Source organism: Oncorhynchus gorbuscha, linkage group LG23 (genome assembly GCF_021184085.1).
Source record: "Oncorhynchus gorbuscha isolate QuinsamMale2020 ecotype Even-year linkage group LG23, OgorEven_v1.0, whole genome shotgun sequence".
NCBI classification, from domain to species: domain Eukaryota; kingdom Metazoa; phylum Chordata; class Actinopteri; order Salmoniformes; family Salmonidae; genus Oncorhynchus; species Oncorhynchus gorbuscha.
In genome coordinates this window covers 6,673,364-6,684,575 of record NC_060195.1, presented here as the reverse complement: position 1 = coordinate 6,684,575, position 11,212 = coordinate 6,673,364, and the positions used below count along the sequence as shown (strand labels likewise).

Sequence of the window (11,212 nt, the reverse complement as noted above, 5' to 3'; positions counted from 1 at the left end):
ATAGGTTAGGGTTCGTCATTGGTAGTTGTTATGGTGTGGTAGAGAGACAGTATTGATATAGGTTAGGGTTCGTCATTGGTAGTGGTTATGGTGTGGTAGAGAGACAGTATTGATATAGGTTAGGGTTCATCATTGGTAGTCGTTAATATACATTCATTAAATGTATTAATTCATTAATTCAGTATTAATGGTCATAGCATGGGATTCATTCATACAGTACAATGCATTTGATTATAAATGCGGGGATTAGTTTGTAATTTATTTTATTTTTTTGTCTTTTGTTTTTCATGATTTTTGTTCACATCTAAAATAACACATCCTAGTTTTATCATACATTTTTATGATTTTATTTGTTGCAGGGTAACATTCTTGAATTTTGTACTTGTCAAACTTCACAGATTTGTACAGATCTTTTTTGAGAGGGAGGGGGGTTTGCCTTGTTGCCCTCATTGTGGCCTCTTGAAGCTTTCCATCCTTTTGAAATCTGTTGTAGCATAGTTCTTACAGATTACTGTCTATCATTTTCAATCCCTTGTAGAATAGTTCTTACAAATGAGTTGTGTACATGGTAATTTAAAGAGACACCCACACAAAGCAGATATTATTTTCCCTCTCACCAATCTTTTATTCAAAACCCATTTAAAAGCAACACTGCCCATGGTACATTATCCGTAAGCCTACTTGCAGAGCCAGCACAGGAACATATACTTCACTTGCTGTTTGTAATGCTCCCTGTCAAGTTGTCAGAATGGCTTTGCACTCATACTGGTTATGTCCTGCACTAAAAGATCCCCTGAAATACGCACAAATATTTATCCAATGTTTTGGTAAAAATTCTGATAAATTCTGATTTTAAAAAATAAATAAAACATTTTTTTGGGGGGGGCAGTATTAATGGTGTATTTCATATATTCCTGATGTTGTTCATCATTGAGAAATACTTCTCCTTTAAGCTAATCTGAACGAATTCATGATTAAATAACCATTCTCCTCCGTCCTTGTAATGTGCCGAATCAGCTGTTCAATCATTATATTTTATCTAGTGTAGGGCTTGCTAATCTGGGTTTGCTAATCAGAAAAAGGCTTTGTGAGTTGAATTGAATCATTATCTGTTTCTTATGGGGTAATTATTGGTCAGGCATTTCGAGTTTAATCATTTTTTTGTTTCTTATGTAATTATTGGTCATAATATTTGGTTAGATTTTGTCAAACACATGCTTTTGGTCTAAAGTGGGACAGTGTTGTTCAACCTGAAAAACCAGCACCACCTTAGAGATGTCAGGACGATCTATTATCTCTATTTTATTCTCCTGTCACCTGGATCATATGAAGAGTAGGGCCTCCCTGTTGGCATTAGATATGACAGTTAAGTGCGCTTATTCAAAGCCTACACGTGAAGTAAATCAGGGTTTGGTGAGAATCTAGAGCTCAAAAGGCTAATTAAATGCATTAAAGGGTTAGTCACTCATAATACAATATGATTAAAATCTCTGTAATTAGGTTTCGGGATAATAGATAAAAGAGGAAAGAAGTCAATGTCCTTTAGGATTGTTAATATTATATCAGGTATACCGGTGTTGTTATGTGTTAATAACATTTAGACTACGTTACCCAGCAGGCTATGCGGGGGGGGGGGTGTGGCAGGTGATTGAAGAATGCCTTGCATTGCTAAATGAGGAGTTTTCTAGCTGAAGTATATGTTCATTAAAAGTATCTTAACCTACGCCCCGGTTTGTCATTATGCAAGGAACAAACATAACAATACCTAAATATCAGCAGTTACTAGGTCTTTAATATTATTGGACCTCTGACAGCCAATGACTGACAATACTGGCTACAACTTCCTAGTTTTGACTTGTCTGTAAACTCTCGCTCCAATAGATTCCTCTTTTAACGTTGATACGGTTCAGATACATTCTCTAATGCTCCCCAGAATATTAACATTCATGTTTTTCTTTATCTCATGAAATGAAAACGTTTTATCGAGTGTTGAATTGTGATCTGTTCAAGTCAGCCTGGCCTTAACAAAAGCAGCATATGGCAAGTTGGCACCACTCAATCTCCCCCAGCATAAACCTGTAATACAAAAAGTCCAAAATAAAGGATAAAAGCAGATTGTGATGTTTTTATTTGTTCATGAAAGTGAAAGACAGTGATTTTACGTGCCTCTTCCATTGACCTTTTACCTAAAGCTGCTAGAGGATAAAGGATATAACAGCACACATTGAATCCTAATAGGAGACACAGGAGACTTACAGATGAAGGTCAGATGAATGTTTAAGGGGACTTACAGATGTAGGCGCTAAAGAGGGAAGCTAGTCAAAAAAGACTTCAGAGACTAAATATTTATGGCACCATATGGTATCTTAATAACCTAAGAGCTTTGTTTGGTAAGATCCAATGCTGCTCAGTGCACCATAGCCTCTTTTCCTCTCTCCCTAGCTTCCCTTCTCTCTTTTATTCCCTCCCTCATATCTTCCTTCCTTCTCTTTTATCTCTGTCTATCTCCCTGTTCCCAGCCGGTAGTTTTAGAGGTCAATCCCCTCCCGGTGACGTGAGGGAAACCTCTGTCTCCATCTGTGCTTTAGTTGTGGCAGATCAATTGAGCAACCTCCCTGGCTGGCTGAGTGATCTCAGACATGGGCATGAATATGCAACAGCAAAGAGGCCAATATGCTCTTTTGTTTGTCCCATATTCCACAGGGCCATAGTGCATACCAGGTCAGTTGTTGATGTCAGACCAACCCCTCCTGTGGTTTGTGTGTTTTCTTAGCTAGGCAGAGCCATTAACATATTCATACTTAACATACTGTACATAGATATTACCATTTGACATGATCTCAGAACATGAACATTTGAAAGGATGGCAGATGTGATTATGTTGTTGTTGTAATTTACAATATATTACCTAAAACAATCACTCTAGCTAAGTGTTATAGCCAACCCTTACAGAAAAACCACATGATATAGCACATTTAGAAAATCACATGATATAGCACATTTAGAAAATCACATGATATAGCACATTTAGAAAACCACATGATATAGCACATTTAGAAAATCACATGATATAGCACATTTAGAAAATCACATGATTTGACATGTAGAAAAATCACATGATTTGACATGTAGAAAAATCACATGATTTGACATGTAGAAAAATCACATGATTTGACATGTCGAAAAATCACATGATTTGACATGTCGAAAAATCACATGATTTGACATGTAGAAAAATCACATGATTTGACATGTAGAAAAATCACATTATTTGACATGTAGAAAAATCACATGATTTGACATGTAGAAAAATCACATGATTTGACACGTAGAAAAATCACATGATTTGACACGTGTCATTTTATGTTTACACATGTTTCTGTACATGTTGTCACGTAGAGAATAACATGAAAACTTATTTTTGAAACTTGTGTGTTTCAAAAAATAAATGGATTCATGTTTTTTTTTCTATAAGGGTAGGGTTGTGATGGAAAATTTGGAAAATTTCCCAAACTTCTAACCAAGCTGCTTTAATGACTTGTGATGCCAGTAGACAGTAGATGGGGGGGTGGGCGGACGGGCGGGATGGTCTGTTGTATCACCTCTTACCAGCTGATTTAGGCGTTTGCCTCTATAATCAATATGCATACTGTAGGTAGGCCTAATGTAAGCAGCAGCTCAAGGTCAGATTCAACATGATGATTCAGATATCGACAGATGTGTCTGTTATAGTTTTGCCGCAGACCTCGTGAATGTCAAGACCTGTAGCTATCAGAAGGTACCTACTGAAGAGTGCCAGAGTAAGGACTACAGTATGAGACAAAATGCCCTTTTCAGGGTTAAAACGAAGTGTTGCAGTAGGGTGGTGGATGTAATTATACATTTGGAGTTAAATCTATTGGAGAGAATTGCATGCTCTGATGATCACAGTAAAATGCACAAGTTTATGCTCTCATGTAGTATTCTTCAAGGACTTCATCTGGCGAGGAAATCATACCTGATTGTCAGCTGTACCTTGAAGAATGCTTTTTGAATACAAAATGATCTAGAGATTTTTGTATTCACTGTTCCGAGTGTAATAGAGTTTAACAGCTACTACAGATTAGATTTCTAAGAGCTGGATTATATTGTAACTTCAATCTCCCTATATCTGTCTGTCTCTCTATATTACAGGAGACGGCACTGAAACCACCCCTCTATGACACACTCTGTGGCTCAGGTACAAGTCGCTGCCACAGGATAAAAATCAATCTCTAGCTGCCAGTACCTAGAGAGAGAAAGAGAGAGGGAGAGAGAGAGAGAGAGAGAGAGAGGGAGGGAGGAAGGCACAGACGAAGAGGTGAATCTCATACTATACAGTCTCTACAGTCTACAAAAACACCAACCAACAAAAAAGGAATATGTTAATTTCGTTTATTTAATTTTTTGTTTGCCGATAAAGAAAAAAAGTAGAACTTGAATAATTTTCACAGAAATGAAGACACATTGTTGCCTGCCTGAAACTTGACACAAACTCTCCTTGTGAATCCTGTAGGAGGTTTGAAATACATTACAGAAAGACACCATTTACAGTATCTCTTATTATATCTCCTAGACGATGATTCACGATATAACCCACCCCCATGTATACAAAACATACAGTACAAATACAATTAATATCTATTCTGTACTTTATTCTGTTACGTTTCTGTTTATATGTATTTATTTATATTTATCACAGAGTTGACTATGTTTATATTTATTGATTATGTTGACTAAAGTTTACATACCTGGTGTCTGTTGTTATTTGGGTTTTTTCCCTTGTTTGACTAAAGTTTACATACCTGGTGTCTGTTGTTATTTGGGTTTTTTCCTTGCTTTTTAATCCATTGAATTTGCTATTTTTGGGCTTGCTTGTGGATATACTGACTGGCAATGTGTAATGCTGCAAGCTAGACCTACTGCTAATGGGCCTACTACTAATGGGCCTACTACTAATGGGTCTACTACTAATGGGCCTACTACTAATGGGTCTACTATTAATGGGTCTACTACTAATGGGCCTACTACTAATGGGCCTACTACTAATGGGTCTACTATTAATGGGTCTACTACTAATGGGCCTACTACTAATGGGTCTACTACTAATGGGTCTACTACTAATGGGCCTACTACTAATGGGCCTACTACTAATGGGCCTACTGCTAATGGGCCTACTACTAATGGTCCTACTACTAATGGGTCTACTGCTAATGGGCCTACTACTAATGGGCCTACTGCTAATGGGCCTACTACTAATTGGCCTACTGCTAATGGGCCTACTGCTAATGGGTCTACTGCTAATGGGCCTACTACTAATGGGCCTACTACTAATGGGTCTACTACTAATGGGCCTACTACTAATGGGTCTACTATTAATGGGTCTACTACTAATGGGCCTACTACTAATGGGTCTACTACTAATGGGTCTACTACTAATGGGCCTACTACTAATGGGCCTACTACTAATGGGCCTACTGCTAATGGGCCTACTACTAATGGGTCTACTGCTAATGGGCCTACTACTAATGGTCCTACTGCTAATGGGCCTACTACTAATTGGCCTACTGCTAATGGGCCTACTGCTAATGGGCCTACTACTAATGGGCCTACTGCTAATGGGCCTATTACTAATGGGCCTACTACTAATGGGCCTACTGCTAATGGGTCTACTACTAATGGGCCTACTACTAATGGGCCTACTGCTAATGGGCCTACTACTAATTGGCCTACTGCTAATGGGCCTACTGCTAATGGGCCTACTGATAATGGGCCTACTACTAATGGGCCTACTGATAATGGGCCTACTGCTAATGTGCCTACTGCTAATGTGCTTACTGCTAATGGGCCTACTGCTAATGGGCCTACTACTAATGGGCCTACTGCTAATGGGCCTACTACTAATGGGCCTACTGCTAATGGGCCTATTACTAATGGGCCTACTACTAATGGGCCTACTGCTAATGGGCCTACTACTAATGGGCCTACTACAATTTTTTGCCTACTGCTAATAGGCCTACTGCTAATGGGCCTACTGCTAATGGGTCTACTGCTAATGTGCCTACTACTAATGGGCCTACTACTAATGGGCCTACTGCTAATGGGCCTACTGCTAATGGGCATACTACTAATTGGCCTACTGCTAATCGGCCTACTGCTAATGGGTCTACTGCTATTGGGCATACTGCTAATGGGTCTACTGCTAATGGGTCTACTGCTAATGGGCCTACTACTAATGGGCCTACTGCTAATGGGTCTACTGCTAATGGGCCTACTACTAATGGGCCTACTGCTAATGGGCCTACTACTAATTGGCCTACTGCTAATGGGCCTACTGCTAATGGGTCTACTGCTAATGGGCCTACTACTAATGGGCCTACTGCTAATGGGTCTACTGCTAATGGGCCTACTACTAATTGGCCTACTGCTAATGGGCCTACTGCTAATGGGTCTACTGCTAATGGGCCTACTACTAATGGGACTACTACTAATGGGCCTACTGCTAATGGATCTACTGCTAATGGGCATGTTAGTAGTGATGTTAATATACATGGCCCACTGGACTGGAACACCACAGCTGGTGTTAGTAGTGAAGAGTGTGGCTGGTGTTAATATACATGGCCCACTGGACTGGAACACCACATTGTGGTGATTTACCAGGACTAGGAGGACTGTGTCTACTGATTGCCTCCGTAGGACAGTAGGGAATTGTACCTCATAATAGAGAGGATGAATTTAATACTTTGAGCTAAGCCACAATCACAAGGGACCCGAAAGGCTCTGTTCATAATCAAAAGCTGTTCTATGTAGGACTAAACAGATGAGCGCCATGGTTTAACCTGAGTGTACTAGAGTCAGATAGACCGATTCACAGTAGAGCACCATGGTTTAACCTGAGTGTACTAGAGTCAGATAGACCGATTCACAGTAGAGCACTATGGTTTAACCTGACTGTACTAGAGTCAGATAGACCGATTCACAGTAGATCGCCATGGTTTAACCTGAGTGTACTGGAGTCAGATAGACCGATTCACAGTAGAGCACTATGGTTTAACCTGACTGTACTAGAGTCAGATAGACCGATTCACAGTAGAGCGCCATGGTTTAACCTGAGTGTACTAGAGTCAGATAGACCGATTCACAGTAGAGCACTATGGTTTAACCTGAGTGTACTAGAGTCAGATAGACCGATTCACAGTAGAGCACTATGGTTTAACCTGAGTGTACTAGAGTCAGATAGACCGATTCACAGTAGAGCACTATGGTTTAACCTGACTGTACTAGAGTCAGATAGACCGATTCACAGTAGAGCGCCATGGTTTAACCTGAGTGTACTAGAGTCAGATAGACCGATTCACAGTAGAGCGCCATGGTTTAACCTGAGTGTACTAGAGTCAGATAGACCGATTCACAGTAGAGCGCCATGGTTTAACCTGAGTGTACTAGAGTCAGATAGACCGATTCACAGTAGAGCGCCATGGTTTAACCTGAGTGTACTAGAGTCAGATAGACCGATTCACAGTAGAGCACTATGGTTTAACCTGAGTGTACTAGAGTCAGATAGACCGATTCACAGTAGAGCACTATGGTTTAACCTGACTGTACTAGAGTCAGATAGACAGATCCCACAAGTCAGAGCCGATTTAACCTGATTTAACCTGATTTAACCTGATTTAACCTGTGAGATATAATATTACATATTTCAACAGATGGTTCCAAGTGGTAAAACTCAGGCAGTTCGTTGACACCACTTGGTTGGTTTAGAGCAACAAAAAAAAAAAGAGACAAACTTGATTTTGTGCACTTATTTATATCAATGCATCATTTGTTCAAGTGAAATTAAGAGAGATACATATTGAACACCTGAAATGAGTAGTAGTAGTACAAGCAACAGGTTTCAATTTATTAACATAACTAAGGTGAAGACAGAAGAATCTTTACAATCCACTTTCAATGTTTACACGCCTTTTGGTTTCTGGTTTGGTATCCACACAAATATATGCCTCTACTGCATTGTGTAAACACCCATCGTGGTTATGTCCTGATCCTAATTACTATCTTCAATACTACACTAATAAAGAGCTTGGTGGGTTAGCACTGTTGTTAATAGTCATGATGTTTAACGGTTGTCTTATGATAGAGACTGCTTTGGTAGACGAGGCTGTATGTACAGTATGTGTGGCACATATACGATACCTTCCTAATGATCCCCATCGTTTCTGGAGAAGGTACCGGATGTAATTATGGTATCAAATGTATTACTACTGAGTAGAACCGCAGTGTGAACTATACAGAGCATCTTAGCACTGTAATCATCATTTGATTTAACTGATATTTGGGAGAAAAGAGAAAAAACATATACATGATAAGAAGACAGTTTTTTAAATCTTCTGTAAAGGGAGACAGATGACTATTGAACAGCAACCTCACTTTTATTCAATGTGAAGTACAATATGCTCCTTACATACTCTGTAATTAACTTTGATTTGCCAATTATGTGGAGAAAATAAACTGTATATAAATGTTTTGTTTATGTATGTGTGAGCTTCTGGAATTTATTAAAGTCTTTTTGCATTGTATTGCACATTTCCCATGACTCTTCTTATTAATCAGGGCATTGGACCTTCTCATTGCAATATATTATACTGTCTGTCTGTGTGTCTGTCCTTCCTTCATTATATTAAACTGTCTGTCCTTCCTTCATTATATTATACTGTCTGTCCTTCATTCATTATATTATACTGTCTGTCTGTCTGTCTGTCCTTCCTTCATTATATTATACTGTCTGTCTGTCTGTCTGTCCTTCATTATATTATACTGTCTGTCTGTCTGTCTGTCCTTCCTTCATTATATTATACTGTCTGTCTGTCTGTCTGTCTGTCCTTCATTATATTATACTGTCTGTCTGTCTGTCCTTCCTTCATTATATTATACTGTCTGTCTGTCTGTCCTTCCTTCATTATATTATACTGTCTGTCTGTCCTTCATTATATTATACTGTCTGTCTGTCTGTCTGTCTGTCCTTCCTTCATTATATTATACTGTCTGTCTGTCTGTCCTTCCTTCCTTCATTATATTATACTGTCTGTCTGTCTGTCCTTCCTTCATTATATTATACTGTCTGTCTGTCTGTCCTTCCTTCCTTCATTATATTATACTGTCTGTCTGTCTGTCCTTCCTTCCTTCATTATATTATACTGTCTGTCTGTCTGTCCTTCCTTCCTTCATTATATTATACTGTCTGTCTGTCCTTCCTTCATTATATTATACTGTCTGTCTGTCTGTCTGTCTGTCTGTCTGTCTGTCTGTCTGTCTGTCTGTCTGTCTGTCTGTCTGTCTGTCTGTCTGTCTGTCTGTCTGTCTGTCTGTCTGTCCTTCCTTCATTATATTATACTGTCTGTCTGTCTGTCTGTCTGTCCTTCCTTCATTATATTATACTGTCTGTCTGTCTGTCTGTCTGTCCTTCATTATATTATACTGTCTGTCTGTCTGTCTGTCTGTCTGTCCTTCCTTCATTATATTATACTGTCTGTCTGTCTGTCCTTCTTTCATTATATTATACTGTCTGTCTGTCTGTCCTTCCTTCCTTCATTATATTATACTGTCTGTCTGCCTGTCCTTCCTTCATTATATTCTACTGTCTGTCTGTCCTTCCTTCATTATATTCTACTGTCTGTCTGTCCTTCCTTCATTATATTATACTGTCTGTCTGTCCTTCCTTCATTATATTCTACTGTCTGTCTGTCTGTCTGTCTGTCTGTCTGTCTGTCTGTCTGTCTGTCTGTCTGTCTGTCTGTCTGTCTGTCTGTCTGTCTGTCTGTCTGTCTGTCTGTCTGTCTGTCTGTCTGTCTGTCTGTCTGTCTGTCTGTCTGTCTGTCTGTCTGTCTGTCTGTCTGTCTGTCTGTCTGTCTGTTCAGCTTCCCTGCATTTCCTCTACTTATAACAGAAGCCCATTAAGACAAAAAAATAACCTCAAAATTATCTATTCGGTGATTTGTAATTTTTTTGTAAGATTGTCATTCTACATTGTACTGTCTAGGTCAACGACGGGCCATGCCCTTCACAAATGTTGTGTTGCTGGATTGGTTAGTTGGACAAACAATAATAATTGGCTCATCAGTTCAGCCTGAGGGAAAAAATTGCAAAAAATATGAAGCGTTGTTGTTTTTCTTGTAACTGCACAACTCGACAACAGGGAAGAAATGATGGAACCGTTCAGATATCCATCTTTCATCAGGAACAGTTTTAAATAGACGTTAGGATGGAAATATTCTACAAACAGGACTTTTGACGTGCACATCTAGAGTATAACTATGTAAGAATATTCAAATATATATACTGTATATATAAGGAATCCATTGTTGACTGTTATAGTTTGCCATAATATTATACTGTTAGAATCCAATTCAATTGCAAGGCATGAACACAACCAGAGCTCTTAACAATGAAAACAACCAGAGCTCTTAACAATGAACACAACCAGAGCTCTTAACAATGAACACAACCAGAGCTCTTAACAATGAACACAACCAGAGCTCTTAACAATGAAAACAACCAGAGCTCTTAACAATGAAAACAACCAGAGCTCTTAACAATGAAAACAACCAGAGCTCTTAACAATGAACACAACCAGAGCTCTTAACAATGAAAACAACCAGAGCTCTTAACAATGAACACAACCAGAGCTCTTAACTATACCTCTTTGTAGGTATTTGAAGGTACGAACACAATCAGATCTCTTAACCATGAACCCAACCAGAGATCTTAACCATGAACCCAACCAGAGATCTTAACTATGAACCCAACCAGAGATCTTAACTATGAACCCAACCAGAGAGCTTAACTATGAACCCATATGATCTTAACTACACCCAAACAAGGGCACTGCGTTCATCCACCTCTGGCCTGCTCGCCTCCCTACCACTGAGGAAGTACAGCTCCCGCTCAGCCCAGTCAAAACTGTTCGCTGCTCTGGCCCCCCAATGGTGGAACAAACTCCCTCACGACGCCAGGACAGCGGAGTCAATCACCACCTTCCGGAGACACCTGAAACCCCACATCTTTAAGGAATACCTAGGATAGGATAAGTAATCCCTCTCACCCCCCCCTTTAAGATTTAGATGCACTATTGTAAAGTGACTGTTCCACTGGATGTCATAAGGTGAATGCACCAATTTGTAAGTCGCTCTGGATA

General features: G+C 39.4%; 1 protein-coding gene across 1 annotated transcript in view; it reads left to right on the top strand.

The window, feature by feature from the left end:
* The window catches only part of LOC124011550 (protocadherin-11 X-linked-like), a 53,498-nt gene extending 48,435 nt beyond the window's left edge, over positions 1–5,063 (top strand). Inside the window, exon 4 of the mRNA XM_046325008.1 lies at positions 4,174–5,063. Coding sequence (XP_046180964.1) covers positions 4,174–4,257 — 84 coding nt within the window. The 3' untranslated portion in view covers positions 4,258–5,063. The remainder of the gene's footprint in view (positions 1–4,173) is intronic.
* The last annotated feature ends 6,149 nt before the right edge of the window (positions 5,064–11,212 follow it).